This window comes from Eptatretus burgeri, chromosome 16 (assembly GCF_056783735.1).
Source record: "Eptatretus burgeri isolate ZD-2024b chromosome 16, Ebu_testis_v1, whole genome shotgun sequence".
Classification (NCBI taxonomy): Eukaryota; Metazoa; Chordata; class Myxini; order Myxiniformes; family Myxinidae; genus Eptatretus; species Eptatretus burgeri.
The window spans coordinates 1,106,092-1,129,584 of record NC_140976.1 but is presented as its reverse complement, the minus strand read 5'-3'; the positions used below and the strand labels follow the sequence as shown (position 1 = coordinate 1,129,584).

General features: G+C 45.4%; 1 protein-coding gene across 7 annotated transcripts in view; it reads left to right on the top strand.

The window, feature by feature from the left end:
• Nucleotides 1-23,493, top strand: part of LOC147010304 (histone-lysine N-methyltransferase 2A-like) — a 155,134-nt gene that overhangs the window by 18,518 nt on the left and 113,123 nt on the right. For 6 of the 7 annotated variants that reach the window (XR_015052271.1, XM_085859136.1, XM_085859140.1 and 3 more), the window contains 9 exons: nt 20-1,855; nt 3,194-3,308; nt 5,245-5,503; nt 5,617-5,657; nt 20,246-20,772; nt 20,878-21,015; nt 21,161-21,247; nt 21,476-21,596; nt 22,064-22,177. Coding sequence is in view for 6 of the 7 variants with exons in the window: in XM_085859136.1 (XP_085715262.1) it covers nt 20-1,855; nt 3,194-3,308; nt 5,245-5,503; nt 5,617-5,657; nt 20,246-20,772; nt 20,878-21,015; nt 21,161-21,247; nt 21,476-21,596; nt 22,064-22,177 (3,238 nt within the window). In the remaining variant the exon portion in view is untranslated. The remainder of the gene's footprint in view (nt 1-19; nt 1,856-3,193; nt 3,309-5,244; nt 5,504-5,616; nt 5,658-20,245; nt 20,773-20,877; nt 21,016-21,160; nt 21,248-21,475; nt 21,597-22,063; nt 22,178-23,493) is intronic. The other variant, XM_085859137.1, reaches the window with a different exon arrangement.

Here is a 23,493-nt window from a genome sequence, read left to right as displayed (position 1 = left end):
ACCCTTGTGTTTTTTGCAGATGGACATTGAAAACCCCACATCTTTGTCATGTCCTGCACATTCACCTGTTCACCCCACCCGACGTTGTGCTCAAGGACACCCTCCATTTTTGAAGCTCCATGTCCGGATGCGGGGAGCTGTGGATGGAAGCAGGCCTATTGCTATCAGAGGTCGGCGAGCCCAGCGGACTCTCAGACTCTCTGCCCCCCGCCGTGTCGAGACCAGTGTTGCTCGCCTTCTGCTGGCTCGTGCCAAGAAGGCAGGTGCTGTTGCAGCGAAGAGCCATGGTGGTGTCAGGGGTCATGGGGTGGCGAGGCGACTTGTTATGCCATCTGTAAGTTCAAGGTCACTCAGGGTTATACGAACACCCAAGCGTTTTATCGAAGATGGGGCCGGTGGGTATTACGCTCGTGCACCTCCACCTCCACCTTCAACCTCGTCTGTAACAACTGCAACATCGAGATCTTCCTCACCATTGTCTCCAGGAAATGGTGACGGGGATGGTGGATCGGTTTCTCAATGCAACCGGCGTAGCTACGCTTCATCTTCGAGCTCCCTTGGCAGTGCCTCCTCTGTGGAGACGGACAACAGCCAGTCGGGTGCAGAAGAAGAGTGTGAGGGAGTTGAGGAGGAAGATGAAAGAGTAGTGGAGGAAGAAGAGAGAGGGAATGGAGAAGAAGTAGAAGGGGAGGATGAGGAGGAAGAAGCAGAGTGTGAGGATGGGGTTTCTGTAGGATCAGATTCCACCCATTCTGCATCTCGGTCTTCCAGCCCCGAGGGATCCTCGGACTCGCAGCACCCAGCTTCGGGTCTTACTGCGACAACACCGATTGTTGCACCACACCCATGGCTGCCTCTGCATCCCTATCTTGTGCCTCGACCTCCACAGCCTTCTGTTCGACGTTCTGTTTTGCGGCAACCAACATTTTGTTGGCGATCCAACCCCACTGCACCAGGATGTGACACCTCAACAACTACGTACTCTTCTGCCAAGTTTGCCAAAGCAGGGTTGATCCGGCGGCCCGTTTTTGACAACATTCGGTTGCCTCCGCTTACTCCTGAAGAGGTTGGACTTGCACCCCCTCGTCCCGGTCTCACTCCAAAAACAACCACCTCCCCTGTCGCATCTCTCGGCCTTGCACGTCCATTCCCTGCATCTTGTCCTCATCTGCCGCAATCTCCACTTGCTCATAATTCTCGCAATTTCTGCCCTGGCCTCGCACCTTCTCTTTCTTTGCCTTTTGGAAGATCACCGTTTCCTCCTAGCCCTCCACCATATGCCTCGCGCCGACCTCCTCTTCTCCGTGCTCCAACCTTCACCCCAACCGAAGCCCATCTACGGATCTATGAAGTGATTTCTCTTCCTGAAGACGGAGATGGAGGGCCTGGAGCTGGTGCCTGCCCTCATCCTCGTGGACATCCACATCCTGCTCCTGCCGTTCGTCTCCCACGTAGTCGCCGGAGCTCAAGCCCGTCGCTCCCTGCACCCCCTCGAGCTCCCAGACCCCCTTCTCCACCTGACCTCACTCCTTCAGACCCAGCACCAACTTCACCTTCATTAGTGCCAGCATGCTCACCAGCACCGACTTCTCGACTTCGTCGCCGCTCCACTGTGGTCCAACCGCCCTCGGTTTGCCAGCGGCTTCCCCTCAAACGTGGGCGGAAGGTTTCACGTCAACATCCCCCATTAGAAACTCAGACCCCAACTAAAACAGTCGGACTGGAGGCAGAAGGAATGCTGGGAAGTAGAGGCACAGGAGTCTGGGGATCCCGAAGAAGCGGTGCTGAAAAGAAAATGAGGACCAGGCTGTTGCAGCGTGCCAAGGCTCGGCTTCATCGCATCGGTCGTGTTAAGGTCAGAGTTCAAAATTGTCATCATGACATCACCAGCAGGTTGTCATATAATTCCAAAGTTCATTTTACTTTAGTCTGTTATGAGTGATCTCAGAAGGACTCTAAAGTCCTCCTCTGCCAGCAGAATTTGGATCTGAGCAAGCTCTCCTGTGTAACGTCTGAGCACCTCTCAAACCTGGAGGAAATGCGTTCACATTTCCTTGTCTCTCTTTTTATTGTCCCAATCCTCTGAAGGCTTCACATACATAAACAATATGCACCAACATTAAATAAATAACAAAACGGGTGGACAAAGGGTTGAAACTGCAGATGAGTCAAAGAAAAATTTTGAAGCTCGAGGATCTTGGGGGAATTTCATAGGTTAGTATAATCTGATTGGATGTGCTGACGAGTTATCAAGAGAAGGGGAAAAGCAGAAAGAGATCTCTTCCACATTGATTGCAGAGTTGTATATGAGTGTAAATAAATATAAGTGTAATTGTGTAACTTGTACAGGAGAGATTGTAACCAAATGGAGTAAAACAATTAATTCTTCCTTGGTTTGAATGGAGTGTTGAAAAGTTGGTGAAACCAACTCTGTTGTGACCGTTGCTCATTCATCATTGTTCTAACTTTTCATTCGGAAAAGACATTCTTGATCAATTGGCAATAATCGTTTTTACTTTGGGAGGGTTGTTTTGAAATCCGGGTCAGCAGCCTTGGTGTTGTAATGGTTGGAGCATCCGCTCTGAGTCTGGGAGGTCGGTGGTTCGAATCCTGGTCGTGTCGTACCAAAGACTTTATCAATGGTACATGCTGCTTCCTTGCTTGACACTCAGCATTTAAAAAGGATGAAGCTCGGACAAACCGACGATGAAGAACGGAACATGGACACACCACGGCAGTTGGCATCCATGGGAAGGACAAAATTCCCCTTTAATTTCCCCCACCATCACTGGTACCCAAAGGGCTTTGGGAAGTGCATCGTTTCTCCAAGCTCAGCTGCTGTTTGTCCGAAGTCAAGGCCGGTATTGTCTCCAATATTGGTCTGCATGTGTTAATTACGACTCCCAGAGCCAAAAACCCTGTTCAAAAGCATTAGAGTATCCTCAGCAGTTTTAGTACAAGTAATTTTCCATTTTTACTCCATAATTATTTATTTCATCAGTTGCAGATAATTTTCCCAGTGATCGTGAGAGAAAGATGTTTGCAGCGATTGCAGATCCAGAATACATTATATTTCACAAAGGAATCACATGTGGTGTCTATTTGTCCATCTTTGTGATTTTTCGAGAATATAAGTTTGTTTGTTTTTTTTGTTTTTTTTCTTCATTCACAATCTGCCACAACATAATTGTAGGCTCCGCAGACCCCACCACAGCCACGTGGTCCAAGAATCAAGCATGTGTGCCGACGGGCTGCGGTGGCTCTCGGACTCCCCAGGGCAATGGGGGCCGGGCGCTCACCAAGGAACGGTAAAAATCGGCACGGCATATGATGGGATGTGGAGTGGGATAATGGGATGTGATGTGGAGTGGGATAATGGGATGTGATGTGGAGTGGGATAATGGGATGTGATGTGGAGTGGGATAATGGGATGTGATGTGGAGTGGGATAATGGGATGTGATGTGGAGTGGGATAATGGGATGTGATGTGATGTGGAGTGGGATAATGGGATGGGATGTGATGTGATGTGGAGTGGGATAATGGGATGGGATGTGATGTGATGTGGAGTGGGATAATGGGATGTGATGTGATGTGGAGTAGGATAATGGTATGTGATGTGATGTGGTGTGGGATAATGGGATGTGATGTGATGTGGAGTGGGATAATGGGATGTGATGTGGAGTGGAATAATGGGATGTGATGTGGAGTGGGATAATGGGATGTGATCTGGAGTGGAATAATGCTGTGGGATGTGGAGTGGGATAATGGTATGGGATGTGGAGTGGGATAACGGTATGGGATGTGGAGTGGGATAACGGTATGGGATGTGGAGTGGGATAACGGTATGGGATGTGGAGTGGGATAACGGTATGGGATGTGGAGTGGGATAACGGTATGGGATGTGGAGTGGGATAACGGTATGGGATGTGGAGTGGGATAACGGTATGGGATGTGGAGTGGGATAACGGTATGGGATGTGGAGTGGTATAATGGTATGGGATGTGGAGTGGAATAATGGTATGGGATGTGGAGTGGAATAATGGTATGGGATGTGCAGTGGGATAATGGGATGGGATGTGGAGTGGGATAATGGGATGGGCTGTGGAGTGGGATAATGGGATGGGATGTGGAGTGGGAAAATGGGATGGGATGTGGAGTGGGAAAATGGGATGGGATGTGAAGTGGGAAAATGGGATGTGATGTGGAGTATAGATAGTGGGATAATGGGATGTGGAGAATAGATAGTGGGATAATGCGATGTGATGTGGAGTATGGACAGTGGGCTAATGGGTTGTGGAGTATATGAAGTGGGATTATGGGATGTGATGTGATGTGGAGTATGGATAGTGGGATAATAGGATGTGGAATATAGATTGTGGGCTCATGGGATGTGGAGTATAGATTGTGGGATAATGTGATGTGGAGTATAGAAAGTGGGATAATGGGTTGTGATGTGATGTGAAGTATAGATGGTGGGATTATGCGATGTGGAGTATACATAGTGGGATAATGTGATGTGCAGTATGGATAGTGGGCTAATGGGTTGTTATGTGGAGTATGGACAGTGGGCTAATGGGTTGTGGAATATATATATATATATATATATATATATATATATATATATATATATATATATATATATATATATATATATATATATATATATATATATATATATATATATATATTGGGCGATTGGGATGTGGAGTATAGATAGTGGGATAATGGGATGTGGAGTATATAAAGTGGGATTATGTGATGTGATGTGGAGTATGGATAGTGGGTTAATGGGATGTGGAGTATAGATTGTAGGATAATGGGATGTGGAATATAGATTGTGGGATAATGGGATGTGGAGTATAGAAAGTGGGATAATGGGTTGTGATGTGATGTGGAGTATAGATGGTGGGATTATGTGATGTGGAGTATGGATCATGGGATTATTGGATGTGATGTGGAGTAGAGATAGTGGGATATTGGGATGTGATGTGGAGTATCGATATTGGGATTATGGGATGTGATGTGAGTATAGATAGTGGGATAATGGGATGTGGAGTATAGATCGTGGTATTATGGCATGTGGGGTGGGGTGAGTTGGAGTGGAATGTGATGATTTGTGGTGCGGGACCTCACTCAGGTTTTTACTAAACACGACAGACTCTCCAGGAAATGGAAATAATAACACATTCACTCTTCCATAATATGAACTTCATTTGTAAAATACGTATCTTCCACTCATCTAGATAAGCCCTCCACGACCACGCCTCCGCAAACCTCACCGTCCACAGCTTCTCGTGCCTCGCCTCGAACCCCCGCCACCCGTGTCGTCAACCCCGCTTCCAAAGAAGCCGTGGGGCCCAGATCAGGCACGAGGAAAGCACGGCGCTCTCGGCGCTGTGGCACCTGCTCCGGCTGTCGTGTAGAGGAAGACTGCGGTCGCTGTGCTAATTGCCTGGATAAACCAAAGTTTGGAGGTCGGAATGTGAAGAAGCAATGCTGCAAGTACGTGCCGTTCAGACATGCGGGACATGCCACCACTTCTTATCTATTACTCTCACTGAGATGTTGTGATCATTACCTTGAACATCTTTGTCTGTCATTGGTGATGCTTGCAGGATAAGAAAGTGTCAAAATCTTCAGTTTTACCCCCAACCAGGTAATATTTATTCAATCTTCCCTTTCACCATTTCCTCCTCCCTTCTACTCCTTAAATATTTATTTCACTCTTCATTACTTTTTCTTTCTTCATCATGCTTCTTTTACTTTTCATGATGCTTCTTCTTTTGCTCTTTGTGTTCTTTTTCTTTTGCAAATGTGGTATCAATTTTGAATCTGCATATTTCTTCCTGAATTTCTGACAATCATTTTCATTTTGATCATCTTATTTCCGTTAATTTGCATCGGATTGTTTTTCCATCTCTTGATTTTGATAGTTGTGGTAAAATATTTATTCTCTTCATATGCTTTCCCTTTTTCTTCTTGATTTGATTTTTTTTTTTTTAATTTTATGCCAACGCAGGCATTATGTTTTCAGGTTATCCGTCCGTCCGTGATCAATTTTGGTTACCTCAATAGTAGTATGATTGAGAGTGCCGAGTTACTCTCATTATGATACTACTGCATTGAAGTGAATGGGGGGGAAAAAAGGGAAAACCTTTTTTTTTTTGGCCCTTTCCAAAAAATGATCAATTCCTCCCACACTGGCTATTCAACAGAGATAAAACTGTGTACAGGTAGTCGTCGACTTACGACCTATGTGACTTACGACTGTTCGACTTTACGACCACGACCACTTTACGACCTTTTTTTTTTTATGTATGTAAAATATACGAGTTACTTTTTTAGGTCATCTCTTCGAGCATGACCTAATAATATGGGTGTAGATGTCCTTCGATCCGTCCGTCCGTTGCGAAAATGAAGATTTTCAAATTCTATCTCCTCCGCTATTTCTCAAGCGATCTTGAATTTGATTGTAGCATATGAATCTATGGGACAATATCTAAATTTGGTCGGGCCGGATTTTCGATATGCGCTTTCATTTTCGCGTCACGTGACTTCAAAGTTTGCAAAAACTGCCCTACCTTCAGGAGGCTATATATTTTGTCGTAGAGATGACCGTCACTCCCACACGGGGGTAATTTTATTTAGTCAGGGTTTTTGCAATACAAATCGAGCCTCCAGCCAATCGAAACCATCACTCCTTCACTTCACACATCGTGCAATTACACACGCGTGTCCAGCCACGTACGTGGGCGGAGATTTTTCCATCGCCTCAAAAACACAATGTTTTTCGTCCGTATCGTGAAATTTACGAGGAGAAAAAGAAACAAACCATTCAGACAAAGCTCACCATGTTGACGAAAAAAACAACTCCGGCTACCCCGAGCGCTGCCCGAGCTGATAACATCGATGATCCACATCCAAGCACGAGTGACCAATAACATGTTTTGTATTTTTTGTATGTTTTTGCAAACACAGTATTAAACCAATTGTACTGTAGTGGTGCAGTGCTTGACTTGAACAAAAAAAAGTTCATAAAATATGACAGATGATTATTATATCATTATACAGTATAATATACGTACGGTAATTTTTGCATAGGCCTATACACCATAAATAAAGGTTGACCGACTTACGACCAATCGGTCGGAACCGATCGCGGTCGGAAGTCGACGACTTCTGTATTTGTCTATTTGTCTGCCCCCCTTCATAAGGATGATTTAAGAAAGGTTTTAAAGGCCAATCTTTTTACATGACTGTGTGTTCACCATGGTCTATTTTTCAGGATAAAAAAAAACTCGAAAAACATTTTTCATAAAAGAGTAATTACGTCTCTTCCATTGGAAATGTACACGGTGACTTACAACCAGGCCTCAAAGGTGGTGTACAGAAGCATTTTGAAAAATAACAACAAACACAAGGTGCAGGGAGGTGAAATCCACTGCGCATGATGTGCAACACACGCAGAGAAAAACGAGGGTTCATTTACGTCCTTTGGGTGTCTCATAAATATAGAAGATTATTAGCACACCTGACGCTAGGCTGAGACTTCAGACTTTGCCACGCTTATGAGGTTGTAGTATCGAAATGAAACGTCTTAGAAGATGAAGAAAACATGATCACATTTGTACATGTAATGTTTTACAATAACGCTTCTTGTTACGAAACGTCATATCTTCCAGTCTCTTTGATGAGTTCGAATAAAATAATTCCAACCTGTCACTTTTGACAGGCTTTCATACCAGAAACTAATATATCCTACTGCCTATTAACCTTATAACCCAGAGTTCTCTGACCAATAATCTAAATGACAATAGAGCCTACACAAACCAAAATATCACAGTTTAATATCTCAGACTCGTCAACAATTAATGAGTAATAAAGTAAAGGCCCTGTCACACCTTGACATTTTAGCCAGCGTATGGCAAGGTATCAAAATGTATGCAAAACGCTGGCGTACGCTGAACTATTGATGTTTTTTCCCAGTTTTGGACATATTCATAACGAGTTGGACGTATGCATAACGTATTGGTAACGTACACAGAACGTTTCAATCACATATAGATAACTTACACCAATGAATGCTGAGCGTGTTGTCGGCATTCACAACCTATGCCCAACGATAGTGTAACTTATGCATAGCGCGGCAGCGTATCGCCGACGATCACGTGGCGTAGGCTATTCATAGGCTGCGGCTCGACGATTCAAATCATAACTGCACTGGACATCGAAGTGTGAAGCCACTGTCACACCTTGAAGTTTTAGCCAGTGTATGCTGACGTATGAAAAATTTACCGAACCAAGCTGGCACACGTTGAATACGTTATGGGTAAGTTTGGTATACGTTAAGAGCACGCTGGCATACGTCGTAGTACGCTGGCATACGTCGTAGTACGTCGACAAATTTTCAGCATGTTGAAAATTTCTCGACGTACTCTGCGTATGACACACGTTCTGCATAACACTGGCCATATGTTGTAGGCACGTTACGCGATCGTTGACACACGTCGACACATGTTACTTGTAAGTTACTCATAAGTCGAAACGCGTCGAGGTAATGGTTAGTGTCAGTGTTCCAGACTCCCTGGTTTTTATTTTTTATTTTTATTATCTTGCCAAAACGAAGTTTTTGCAAGATATGTTGGTCAGCTTGTATGGTTTTTTTTTGGTTTTTTTTCTGTTTGTTTGTTTGTCTGTAATCACGTATAAAAAATTCTGCAGAGCACAGTTATCATTGGAAATTTTTGTAACTTCGCATATCAGAGGCCTATAGAGGTCCCTTTCAGCGCACAAAATTTTGAAGGTCAAGGTCAAAGGTCAAGGTTACTTTGTCGCAAATCAGGGGAGTCAACGAAACCCTTATTTTTTGAGTAATTTTGATCGGATCGTCTTCAAACTTCATGGGAATATAGTTCATGGTCTGGCGCTCAGCTGATTAATTTTTGGTGGCGATTGGCCTTGATCTTCATGGTTAGCGCCTGAGGTCAAACATATTTGACCCCAAGGTCAAATTTTCAAGTTTTACGAACCATATCGTGTAGTACCTCAAATTGAACACCTCAATGAGTGCTTTCTAGATATGTCAAGCTTGAGACATTATGACGTCATTTGGTGACATTATGAGGCAAACGCATATTTTTCATGGATACTCTGTAGAACGATTCGCATCGGAATCTCTCGTAGGCAGATATTCCTCAAGGAGTCACTCCTGGTGGAGAGCAGCTCTGTTCACCTCAGTGTGACCTTAAAGAAGTCACACGTGGTCACCTTTTGGCAAGATTGGTTTTTTTTTTTAATTTCATTTTTTCCTTCGGTATGACGGTGATGTTGACACTTCGATTTCGAGTGCGGTTATGATTTAAATCGTTGAGCAGCAGCCTTTTAATTATATTATATTATAACCACACTAGAAATCGAAGTGTCAACATCACCGTCATTTCGAAGAAAAAAAAAAAAACCACGGAGTCGGGAATACTCATGCTAACCATTACCTTGACGTGTTTTGACTTATGAGTAACTTACAAGTAACTTGTGTCAACGATCGCGTAACGTGCCTACAACTTATGCCCAGCGTTATGCGGAGCGTATGAGTTATACGCTGGCATACGTCGAAAAATTTCAAGCATGTAAAATTTGTCTAACAGCTCGGCGTACTACGACGTATGCCAGCGTACTACAACGTATGCCAGCATGCTCTTAACGTATACAAACTTACCCATAACGTATTCGATGTGTGCCAGCGTTTTAGCCAAATTTTTCATACGTCAGGCATACGCTGGCTAAATCGTCAAGGTGTGACAGGGCCTTAAGCAGGATGGATGTTAATTAAATATTATTCTTTCGGAAAGCTTTTCTTGATTGAACAATATAAATATATCCATGGTTCACGCACAGTCCTTGAAACTCCTGGAAATTCCTAGAAAAATAAAAAAGCATTTTGTAACACTGGAGAGTCATATAAACAACTTGTGTAAGTCCTTGAAACTCTTGCAAAATCGAGAAAACTTGGGTTTTTGAGGCTATGGTTGATTCTCTCCAGGGGCCTCTGCTGACTTTCTCAAGGATAAGTTTCCGCTCGTTGTGTGTCGTGTTTTGACTTTATTTTGTTACCTCCTTTACTGTGTATTCCTAGTTTGGTTTTGTTTCAAAATTTGTGCTATTTGGTGAGTATTTGTCACTTGTCATATCAGGGTTCCCTGAGGCCTACCCGTCTTCCCGTCTATGTGCATGATCATGTTCATTACTTACGAAATCTTTAGATTTCGTAAGTATATTGATGACTTCTGTCCTCTGTTTGTGTGTTTGTTTGTGTTTGTGTGTTTGTTTGTAGGCATGATAACTCGAACGGAAGAAGCTGCCAATGTCAAATTACACCACGTGATTCAGGAGGGTGATGGCTGGTGTTTATTAGATTTTGGTCAAAATCAGTCAAAGGTCAAGATCACAGTGAGGTCAAACATAATTCCGTAAATTCATGTGGAGGAATGGAGTATTTTGCTTCGGTCGACATTCCGAGTTCATTTTGACTTCGATTTTAATTTTGTCTTCGGATTTTGCGATCGCCAAGGACGCTTAAAACCGGTTGTCGAAATTCTGGTAAAAATCGGATGTTTTGGAGACGTTTTAAGATTGTATAAAAAATATTTCACTCGCCGCGTCACGGCTCGTCACGTGGTGCAGCGCGCTCGAGCAGAGGTGTCATTGAGTCACGTAAAGGTTTTGCGTGTGCGCGCTGACGGTGTTTTCGATAAAGATGGTGTTTAAAAGTAATTTTTTTATCCCAATAAAGGTTATCGTCGCATGCCTGACTCGCTCAGCCGTCAGATTATGTAAAGATTGTTGGTGGATGGCCGAATATTACGGTTTTGTGACTTTAATGAAATAGTATTAAATAATTGCGTGGAGAAATGGAGATTTTTGCTTCGGTCGATGTTACGATTTTTGATGGTTTGGTACAGAATCATCGTAGAAACTTCTGGTTTGCGTCGCTACCTTCTCTCGAGACAGCTTTTATTAGACAAGGTCAGAGGTCAAGTTGACGATTTCGTAAGTACCAGTCTATGACTGCTTGTTACTTACGAAATCTGAAGATTTCGTAAGTATATTGATGACTTCCGTCCTCTGTTTGTGTGTGTGTTTGTTTGTAGGCACGATAACTCGAGAACGGAAGAAGCTACCAATGTCAAATTTCACCACGTGATTCAGGAGGGTGGTGGCTAGCGCTGATTAGATTTTGGTCAAAATCGGTCAAATGTCAAGGTCACAGTGAGGTCAAACATTCGATTTTTGATGGTTTTGTACAGAATCATCGTAGAAACTTCTGGTTTGCGTCGCGACCTTCTCGAGAGACAGCTTTTATTAGACAAGGTCAGAGGTCAAGTTGACGATTTCGTAAGTACCAGTCCATGACTGCTTGTTTGTATTTTCTCCCGATTACCCGCCATCAGTTTCTATATTCTCCACTTTTCCCTCCACCCTCCTTCTATCCCTTCCAACTGTATCCTCTGTTTCATGTCTTAAAATATGAAAAATACACCAATTTTTTTTTTTAACCTTCTCACCTTATCCCCCACGTGACTTCAGGTACCGACTCTTCTTCTTCCTTCTTCCCCCTCTTCCCTGCAAATCTCACTCTGATCGTGAAGTTTTTCACCACACACCTTCATGACTTTTTCTTCAAACTTTTCCTTCATTCTTTCCCCCTGTTCCCTAATCTTCAAAAACAAAAACAAACAAAAAAAGTCTCTTGCTTACTTCAACTTCCCCTCTTCACCCAATTATTCTTCAGAATCTTGTGTTAAATCTGACCTTTCTCCACTTTGTCAATTCTTCTTCACTCCATCCATCTTCCAATGTATTTAAACGAACCCCTCACCTGACCTACAAATTTTTAAAATCCCATTTTTAAACACTTGTTTGTCTTCCATTATTAATCGTTCATTTTTTTTCAACTTCAGTGCAAATTCATCCCACCTACTTAAATCTACCTCCTCCTAACTCATTTGCTGTTATACCCCCTCCTGACTCCTCCCATCTCACCCCCCATCCAAGCATCTTTCCATTTAGTGTAGTAGATGGTAGAAAAATCGTGCAAATTATGATACAAGCATCAAATTTGGCATTTCTGTTCTGCAGGGCTTTCTGATCAAATCTGCCCGATTGGCCATTTAAAAATCCAACTTTTGAAAAATTTGAAAAAAAAAAAAAAAACTTCAAAAAAATTTGAACTCACAGCTGGCTGAAATTCTTGAAGCGCAAGTGAACATCCCAGACAGAGAACCAAGGGGAGATGCAGTCATCATTGATAAGTCAGCACTTATCAATGCCCTACCTCCAAGCACTTCAAAGATATTTGATGACTATGCTAAAGAAAACATCATCCCAAAGGTGGAATCCTATGGTGCCAGGTACGAGAGGGTGGACGTAGTGTTTGATGTGTACAAAAAGTCAAGTCTGAAGTCCGAGGCAAGGTCGAAAAGGGGGCAAGAAATCAGAAGAAGAGTGACAGGAACCAGTAAGACCCCAAGTAACTGGAGAAGCTTTCTTCGAGATGACAGCAACAAGACTGAGCTGTTTCACTTCCTTGCGGAAAAGATGTGTGAAGCACAGACGACAATCACAGTCATTGTCACAAAAGGAGAATATGCCATTAGCAACACAAGGAAGTCACTGGATGCTATGTCTCCATGTTGTCGTGAAGAAGCTGACACTCGAATATTTGTACACGCTCGGGATGCAACTACGGATGGTAGCAAGTCCATTATCATTAAGGCTAATGACACGGATGTACTAGTCATAGAAATATCTGTACTGCCGTCCTTACAGAAACTAGGTTTTGAGAACATGTGGATTGCCTTTGGCCAAGGAACCAAGACACGATGCACTCCAGTCCATGAGGTAGTTTCTGCAATAGGGCCTGAGAAAGCCAGAGGGATCCCATACTTCCATGCGATCACGATGTGACGTCGTGTCTGCCTTCCGCGGTAAAGGGAAGAAAACTGCATGGCAGACTTGGAACGTCTTTGATGATGTTTCTGAAACATTCACCAATATCAGCCAGCATCCAACATTGATTCGTGATCTTGACTTTTTTGAAGTTTTTTTTTTATTTTTTATTTTTTTTGAAATTTTTCAAATGGCCAAAATCAGGCAGATTTGATTAGAATCCCCTGGACAACAAATGTGCCAAATTTGATGCTTGTATCATCATTTGCACGATTCCTCTCAAAATTGCTGTTATCTGCCCCACTAATTGTCCTCTGCCTTAGGCCTAAGTCACATTTGCCACGGCGGCCGGGGGGTCTTCAAAATCTACGGCCACTAGCAATTATACGGCGGCTGCAGTATTTCCACGGTCACACAATGTAGCAGTCACATATGTTTTTATTTTTCGGGGAGCCGCACGGCGTATTTATAAATTGTGGAGATTGAAAACGTGGGGGTGCCGTACGGTCTTTGATTTGATGTCGCACGATGACCTCAGGGCGTTCCTGCGGCGGCCATAGAATTTTCAAGGCAGACGCAAGGTGCCCGCAAGGCGACCGCTGGGGGGCCCAAAGGCGAACGTGCGGCCAGACGGACAGTAACGAGTGTTTTTTTTTTTTTTACCAGTTTTTTTGTTTCGGCTTGTCGAATTGCTACGGCGAACGTAGAAATGAAAAAGTTCTAACTCCGCGTTATAATTCCACGCCGACCTTACGGCCTGTAAAATATAGCCAAACGGCGTAGGGCCACCCTGAGGCCACCGCAGAAACTCTGCGGCCGCCGCACGTTTCTGTCAATTCAGAGGGCGTACGGCCGCCGTATCCTCGCCGAAGAGCAAATGTGACTTATGCCTTAGTAACAGTTCCCTCTTTGATATCCCAATCTGTAGGGTTTTCAAATGTCTTACACTCTCATTCAGCACAGTCCTCAATATCTCAAACATGCTCTCCTTCCTCTCATCACATCTTTCTCTCTTCCCACCCCCTACAATCTTGTTTCTCCCCCCCCCACCTGCTCCCACCTCTACCATATCACTACCCAGTCTCATCCTTCCCTTCTCCCATCTCCCTCCTTCTCCATGACTGCCTGCTCTCATCGTCTCTCCTCCCTCTCATAGCTTCCCTCTCACCCCTCCCTCTCAAGTCAGCAGCTTCCTCCCTCTTCAAAGCAAACTTCACTCTTCCCCCCCTCCCCGCCTCAGCTTCCCCTCACCCTTCTCAAAAGCTCCCCCACACCTTTCTCCCTCAATTTTCCCCCTCACCTTTCTCCCTCAATTCTCCCCCCTCACCCTTCTTCCTCAATTCTCCCCCTCTCACCCTTTCCCCCCAAATGTCCCCTCCTCTTCCCTCCCCTACAAATCTCTTCCCTCACCCTTTCCCTTCAAATCTCTCCCTTGCCCCTCCCCTTCAAATCTCCCTCCCCACTTCCCTTTCTCAAAGCTGCTTCACCTTCTTCCCACCCCTCAATTTTTGTTCCTCCCCGACCCCCTCCCATCTCCACAATACCTCTACCCAGTCTCATCCTTCCCCTCTCCCCACCCTTCTCTTCTCCCTCCTCCCCCATGGCCGTGCATGCTCTCATCGTCTCCCCTGTCCCTCAAAGCTACCTGCTCACCCCTGCCTCGCAAATCAACTGCCTCCTCTCTCTTCAAAGCAAACTTCTCTCTTACCACTCCAATCCTTCCCTGTCACCTTTCTCCAAAGCTCCCCCCACACCTTTATCCCTCAATTCTCCCCCTTCAACCCTCCCTTTCAAATCTCACCCCTCACTCCCCTTCTCAAAGCTCCCCCTTCCCATCTTCAAAGCTGCTGCCTTCCCCCAACCTCTCTTCCAGCTCATTCCTCCACCTCCTCAAATCTCCCACTTTCCTTTGCCTGCTTTCTTTTACTCCCCACTGCTACGCATCCCTTCACCGCCAAGCCCTTTGTCCTCCTCTCCATCTACAATCTGTCATAAACTGTCAACAACTCTCACTACCTCCAACTCTCCTCCCTCATATTCCCCTCCCCCTCTCCTCCCCTACATCCAAAGTCTCTTCCCCTCCCTCTTCCTTTACAATGTGGACTTCAAACATCTGGGGCGTTCACTCTAACCTGACGGATCTCTCCATACAGGTTTCCATTGACAAACCAGACATCATCTGCTTGACAGGAACTTTCCTCCTTCAAGACGTCGCTGACTCCTTAGTTTCTCTCCCTGGTTACTCCCTCCTCTGGTGTGATAGACTTCGGCCTCATCCTCGTGGAGGAGTTGCTCTCTTTATCAAAGACTCCATTCCTCACTCTCCATGCTCTGCCCTCACTCCTCCACACCCTCAGGAATACTTCTTGCTCTGGCTTCCCCTCCACTCCCACCTCTTGTTTATCTGTGTCTTGAACCATCCACCAAACAGTGATGACTCCATTTACACCTCCCTTGCCGAAAACATGGACCAACTTCTATCCACTAATCCAAACTCTCTCTTCCTCATATGTGGTGACCAGCTGCCATCATGCCAGTTGACTGGGTGTGGGTACCTTCCTCACCTGCCATGACACTTCAGCAAAAGACTTCTGTGACTCATTGGGACTGACTTAGTCCATCAACTTCCCAAAGCGGATCTCAGCCAACGGTACTCCATCACTTCTGCATTTGATTTTGACTAATTTCCCAGAAAATATCTGCTGCTGTTCTGTTCCAATCAGTTCATCTGACAATATGCTTGTCTAAGTGGTCATCACTCTGGCTGTTGCTCGAGAACCACCTCAGCACCGCCGAGTCTGGAACTTCACTCCGATCAACTGGCAGTGTCTTCAAGCAGCCATTAAACGTTTCGACTGGTCTCCCATCTCTACTTCCTCCGACTTCAACTCATCCTGGGAATACTTTCAAATAAATTTGCTCTCTCATGCACAGATTTATCCCATCTCATCTTCACTTGTCATACCTTTTCTCCTGCCCATGGTTCAATGAAGCTTGTGATTAGCCTGTTGTCCTTAAACAACTTGCCTTCGCCTTATGGAAGGCACATCCTACTAACGGCAATCTCACTTCCTTCCACAAAGCTCGGAACAAGTGTGGGTCTACCCTCAGGAAAGCCAGCAAATGACATATTTTTCATCTCAAGTCTGAACTCTAATCTGTCTCCATCCTCCAAATCATGGTGGTGTCTAGTTAAGTCTGTTTCTGGTGTATGCTCCCCTCCATCCCCTCCCTCACCTCAAATGCTGCACAGCTGACTGCATGCGTAAAGACTGAATGCCTAAACTCCGTGTTTGCTTCTAAATAGACTGTCCCAAACCCATCGCTTTCTGTACCCACCTTACCCAGTTGCACCCTGCTGTTCCTGGGCTCCGTGTCCTTTTCTCCAGACAAGGTAGAGAGCTCGCTGTCAACCTCGAGTGATTCTGCAACCAATGCAGGTGGCGTCAGCCCTCGTGTCCTAAAAACCTGCTCCTCTGCTCTTCCTCACCCTCTCTCTATTCTATTCACCCTCTCATTTGCTCAAGGTAATCTGCCATCTCCTTGGAAATCAGCAAACATTACCACTCTGCATAAAAAGGTGCAAAAACTGAACCATGCAACTACAGACCAATCAGACTTCTCCCAATCATCAGCAAGGTTATGGAATCCATCATCGCTTCCAACATTAAATCCTTCCTCTTCTCCAATGGCTTGATTTCTGACCATCAGTTTGGATTTAGACCAGGTCACCTGACCTTGGATGTGCTACTTCTGCTTTCCCAACAATGGATGGAGGTCCTCAATGCCAAACATGAGAGCAGAGACATCTCCCTTGATGTTAGCTTTCGATACGGTTACCAAACTCTCTTCTTATGGTATCCAAGGCAATCTCCATTCGTGGCTCAGGGACATCCTCTCCTGTTGTAATGAACGAGTGGCTCTTAATAGAATTCTCTCATCTCCTCTTCCTGTCCAGGCTGGAGTTCCTCAAGGCAGTGCTCAGGGCCCTGTTCTTTTTCTGGTTTTCATCAATGATCTCTCTGACTCTCTGCAAAATCCTCTTTATCTCTTTGCTGATGACTCCACCCTCTGCAGTACCATCTGTCATCCCTCAGACCGGCAAGCAGCAGCTTCTTCACTCTCTGTAGATCTGGGTAAAATCACAAACTGTTCAAACACTTGGAACATGCCTTTCAATCCTGACAAATCTCACACCCTCACCACGCCTCTCTGAAAGGACCATCTGGACCCCCATCTACATTTTCAACAATTCTCTTGTAGAAGTCCTCTCATTCAAGCTTTTGGACCTCACTATCTGCCACGATCTTTCATGGGAAAGCTACATCTCCAAGCTGTCCCCCAAAGCCAGTTGCCGACTGGTCATCCTTCGTCGTGCAAAGTCCTTCCCTGGCTCCTGATCACTTACAAAGCTTTCATCCGCAGTCTGATGGAGTATTGCTTCCCCCTTGTGGGTTGGTGCTCGTGCCTCACGCCAAGCTCGACTTCACGCTGTGGAAACCAAGGCTTTTAGGATCATTGATGTCTCCCGTGATGAAGCTGAGTCTTTGGGTCTCTCACTGTCTCACCAGAAGCGGTTCAGTGGTCTTTCTGTCTTGTACTATCTCCTCTCCAGCCTTGCCCCCCCCCTGCTCTGTCTATGATTTGGCCCCCCTATGTTTCCTCAGGGTGCTCAAGGTTTGCCAAATACCCTCTTCTGTGAAACTGCCAAAATCAAGAATCACTGCTCACCTTCACTCTTTCACTCCTCTTTTTTTTTTTTTACCACCTTTGGAACAAACTTCCACACTCTTCAATCCCACTCCTCCCTCCAGGTCTTTGAAACAGCTGTTCACCACCATCTCTCAAAATCTTGATCTTTTCTACCCCCATTATTCCACCCCAAACCCACCACCTTCATTTTTCCTCTTTTCCTTCCTGAAAGTCCCTGTAGTACCATCTTGTTTACCTCATGTACCCCACCCCATCCTTCTCCCTTTCACACATATCCTATTGTCTTTGTTCCCCACTATTTTGTGCTTCCCTCTCACACCCCTCTTTTCTCCTATCTTGTTGTATGTCTCTGTGTATTAGCTCTTGCACGATCCTTGACCTGGTATGCAAAATAAATAAATTGCGGAAATATACATAATGTGCCCAGGCCCCCAGTTGGAATTATTAATTCCACCCGTCTCTTCAACAGAATGTTGCCAATTATAACCTCCGCCAGGCATTTCCAATGAAAGCCGCACTGAAATGGTTTCTTTCGTGCAAAATCAGCAATGATGGGTCATCAAACAAAATGTGTTTTCATGGAATAGTTTATTACAAGAAGGGCACAGGATGACGAAAACGGAGAATCCCAGGACGAAAGATAGACTGACACGAAAACTGGAAGAGAAATGTACACGTGACGCACACTCGCAAACCGATGTACCGAAATCATAAAATCTCACCAAAATGGCCATGAGCGCACAATATAGGGTGTCCTTTGTGGTCTTTTAAAAGATACCGGTACCGGGGATCGACAATGCTCCACCATGAACATGTTTTCAGCGCACAGCTGTGGAACCCAGCGGAGAGACAAAGCATCCAGCAGGTAAGAGATAGCGGTTACAGTGAAGCGGCATGATCTGGTGTGGCTTCCAGGGACATCAGCGCGCCGTATGTCGAATGGAGAACATGTGGCTGAATAGTTTGACGACATGACTTCAGGTCATGTACACATTATGCAAGTGCTTATGGAAAAATCCCGATTCATAATTGTGCAAATATAAATAATCTGCCAGGCCCCGGTCAGAATTGTTAATTCCGGCCGGTCTCTCAGAGAATACAAGAGACCGTTAACAATTGTAACCTTTGTTTTTTTTTTTCAAGTTTTGGACAAAATCTACAACTACACCACTTCCACTGATTTGTTTCTGTCTCTCTGTCTCTCTGTCTCTCTGTCTCTCTGTCTCTGTCTCTGTCTCTCTCTCTGTCTCTCTCTGTCTCTCTCTCTGTCTCTGTCTCTCTCTGTCTCTCTGTCTCTGTCTCTCTCTGTCTCTCTGTCTCTCTGTCTCTGTGTCTCTGTCTCTGTCTCTGTCTCTGTCTCTCTCTCTCTCTCTCTCTCTCTCTCTCTCTCTCTCTCTCTCTCTCTCTCTCTCTCTCTCTCTCTCTCTCTCTCTCTCTCTCTCTCTCTCTCTCTGTCTCTGTCTCTGTCTCTGTCTCTGTCTCTGTCTCTGTCTCTGTCTCTGTCTCTGTCTCTGTCTCTGTCTCTGTCTCTGTCTCTGTCTCTGTCTCTCTCTGTCTCTGTCTCTGTCTCTGTCTCTGTCTCTGTCTCTGTCTCTGTCTCTCTCTCTGTTTCTCTCTGTATCTCTCTCTCTCTCTCTCTCTCTCTCTCTCTCTCTCTCTCTCTCTCTCTCTGTATCTCTGTCTCTCTGTCTCTCTGTCTCTCTGTCTCTCTGTCTCTCTGTCTCTCTGTCTCTCTGTCTCTCTGTCTCTCTGTCTCTCTGTCTCTCTGTCTCTCTCTCTCTCTCTCTCTCTCTCTCTCTCTCTCTATCTCTCTCTCTCTCTCTCCCTCGCTTTCTTTCTCTCTCTCTCTCTGTCTCTCTCTCTCTCTCTCTGTCTCTCTGTCTCTCTGTCTCTCTGTCTCTCTGTCTCTCTTTTTCCACCAACCTCAGAAGAATGACCGGCTGAGTCAACCCCACCTGGTGGTTAGTCAACAGGGGGCTCAAACTCAGGACCCTAAGGTCCCAAGTCAGCCACCTTAACTACTAAGCCAACACCAGGCTGTCTTGCTCTCTCAAGGGACCTTGAATTTTTCATGTGACCTTTAAGTGAGATCAAACATAATGCGTTTACATGTAACATGGGCCGAGGCATAGCCATTAACGCATTCTCGTCACATTCTACTTTCTTGTCTCTCTCTACCTTGTGTTGATCCGGCACTACGATCCTTCACCCGCTCAGTGACATTGCTTCCCTTGTACATATCAACTTATGATATCGATTTCACCACATCAATTCATTCTATTTTTCCTGAACAAAGGCTTCCTGGCAACTTCAACAAAATATTACAATCATACTTTTGCACATGAGCCTTTCTTGGTGTTTGTCCATGGTTATTTTCTAAATATTTAAGTGATTTCCTCATTGAATGTGCAAACAGTTGAGGGTGTCATTTCCTTTGTAGTTGTTCATTGGCACTCAATTTGTTCGGTATTATTTGCACATTGTAAACTCATCACAGTTTATCCATTTTATTTACAACAACTTTGCCGACTTTTTTGTCTTCTTTCCACCCCATCCCTTCCGCTATTCTCGCACATTGAACCTCAGCAAAAGCAACTGATAGACCTAATGCCCGACCTACTGCCCCCTCTACTGAAACGACCCCCTCTGGGGTGGTGGACGCAGTTGTACCTTCTGAACCTCTGGCCCCTCAGCCGGTGCAGGCGACCCCTCCTCGCCGTCCAGGACGGCCTCCTGCACCCTCGCGCAAGCAGAGTCGTCACAATGCCTCATCCCTTTCTTCACCTCCACCACCACCATTACCACCACCACCACCACTACCACCAACACCACCTCCACTGTCCTCTTATTTGGAACTTCCATCTCCCATTGTCCCGACGGTATCAAAGAGTAATGGAAATGCCATTGGTGGGGCCGGAATTTCGGTTCTGGTCGGGGCCATTGATCCTTGGAGAAGAGGGAGCCGAGAGAAAGGAGGGAGACTGCGTGTGGACCTGCGAGAGGAGCGGGAGCTTGAGGCAGTGTGGAGTTCCGGAGGATTGGCTGTCGTCACTTCTTGTCCAATTGCCCCACGAGCCCTTTGTTTGCTTTGCTCCAGCAAGGGCATGCATGAGGTGTGATATTGTTGTTGACTCCGAGTCATCACATACCAAATTAAAGCGCAATTTATCTAAGCTTTTGAGATTTCTGAGATATGTATATCTTTTGTGCAAATGCAGATGGTATGGTGTGCCGTGTGCTGCCAGCCATTTCACATGTTTTGCTTAGAAGGGACTTCTCGACCTCACCCTGGAGAACTCGACAGCTGGACCTGCCAATTATGCAAGGCTTGTCACGTGTGTGGGCGGCAAAACAAGGTGTGTTTGTGGAATATATGCGTGTGTAGCATTGTTTCTGTGCCAGCACGTGTGCCCATACACATGGGGTTTTTTTGTTTGTTTTAATTGGCTTTTTAATCATCCCTTCTCTTGTCGTTTGTTCACCCCTCTCCTTCCCACGAAGCTTCTTGAGTGTGCAAAATGCCACAAGTCGTACCATGCTGAATGCCTTGGACCAAACTACCCCAAGGCATTACGCCGTAGACTCTGGGTAAACCGTAGATTCTGAGCTTCGTTGTGTGAAAACTGCTCAAATGTCTGTGCCTAATATCAGACTTGACCAAAATAATCTCCCGACCTCACTCAAACTGTCCCAAGGAAACTACAAATGTGCATGTGACTTTTGCTTGTGCCCTCTTTGAGGTGCAACACGGCTTGTCAAGATCTCTTCCTGTCTGTTGTGCTTCTGAAGATGCACGTTTGTGGATTGCGTGTGCAGGTGTGCAGGCGGTGCGTGCGCTGCAAGAGCTGCGGTGCAACCACACCTGGAGACGGTGGTGGGGTGGGCTGGTCACGTGACTTTTCTCTTTGTCATGGTTGCAGCAAACTCTTTGACAAAGGTCTGTTGGGTTTGTGGGGTAATCAGGATCATATACGAGAGTAAGTCCTTTTGCTTTTTGTAAACATAGTCAAGGCTCGTAGAAGAGCTATTACTAGTACACTGAACGGATCTGGTTGCAATATAACAAAAGAAACAGCAAAGCGAGGGGGGAAACACCAATAGCAGAGCCCAAGGCTAAGACAGAGGGAAGCAGATGAGTAAGGGGAGGGGAGGGGGGAATGAGAGAGTGCATGGGGTGGATAAGATAATATGGATACAGAAGAAAACTCAGGATGGAAGACTGGAAATTTAGAAGGAAGCGGGATTGGGGTGGGGTGGGTCTGTTGGGTTTATGGGTTCAAAGAGTAATTGTGACATTGTGTTTTTTGAAGCCGATATGGGAAACTTGATTCTTGGTGTGGTGTTTGCTAGAAGTCCTTTATCTAAGAAAATATTACGAGGAATAATCATGGGATGCCACTGCAGGAAACTTCTGCCCGGTGTGTAATAAATGTTACCTGGACGATGACTACGAGAGCCAAATGATGCAGTGTGCGCGGTGTGACCGTTGGGTTCATGCACGCTGTGAACAGCTATCTGGTAAATGAACGTACACTCTGTTTTGCTCACCTATGCTCACCATTCGATTGCCTTTTGTGTTTAGTGTTGATCTGAACTCTCGTGTGTTTATCCGTACTCTCGTGTGTTTATCCGTACTCTCGTGTGTTTATCCGTACTCTCGTGTGTTTATCCGTACTCTCGTGTGTTTATCCGTACTCTCGTGTGTTTATCCGTACTCGCGTGTGTTTATCCGTACTCTCGTGTGTTTATCCGTACTCTCGTGTGTTTATCCGTACTCGCGTGTGTTTATCCGTACTCTCGTGTGTTTATCCGTACTCTCGTGTGTTTATCCGTACTCTCGTGTGTTTATCCGTACTCTCGTGTGTTTATCCGTACTCTCGTGTGTTTATCCGTACTCTCGTGTGTTTATCCGTACTCTCGTGTGTTTATCCGTACTCTCGTGTGTTTATCCGTACTCTCGTGTGTTTATCCGTACTCTCGTGTGTTTATCCGTACTCTCGTGTGTTTATCCGTACTCTCGTGTGTTTATCCGTACTCTCGTGTGTTTATCCGTACTCTCGTGTGTTTATCCGTACTCTCGTGTGTTTATCCGTACTCTCGTGTGTTTATCCGTACTCTCGTGTGTTTATCCGTACTCGCGTGTGTTTATCCGTACTCTCGTGTGTTTATCCGTGCTCTCGTGTGTTTATCCGTGCTCTCGTGTGTTTATCCGTGCTCTCGTGTGTTTATCCGTGCTCTCGTGTGTTTATCCGTACTCGCGTGTGTTTATCCGTACTCGCGTGTGTTTATCCGTACTCTCGTGTGTTTATCCGTACTCTCGTGTGTTTATCCGTACTCTCGTGTGTTTATCCGTACTCGCGTGTGTTTATCCGTACTCGCGTGTGTTTATCCGTACTCGCGTGTGTTTATCCGTGCTCGCGTGTGTTTATCCGTGCTCGCGTGTGTTTATCCGTGCTCTCGTGTGTTTATCCGTGCTCTCGTGTGTTTATCCGTGCTCTCGTGTGTTTATCCGTGCTCTCGTGTGTTTATCCGTGCTCTCGTGTGTTTATCCGTACTCGCGTGTGTTTATCCGTACTCTCGTGTGTTTATCCGTACTCTCGTGTGTTTATCCGTACTCGCGTGTGTTTATCCGTACTCTCGTGTGTTTATCCGTACTCGCGTGTGTTTATCCGTACTCGCGTGTGTTTATCCGTGCTCGCGTGTGTTTATCCGTGCTCTCGTGTGTTTATCCGTGCTCTCGTGTGTTTATCCGTGCTCTCGTGTGTTTATCCGTGCTCTCGTGTGTTTATCCGTACTCGCGTGTGTTTATCCGTACTCTCGTGTGTTTATCCGTA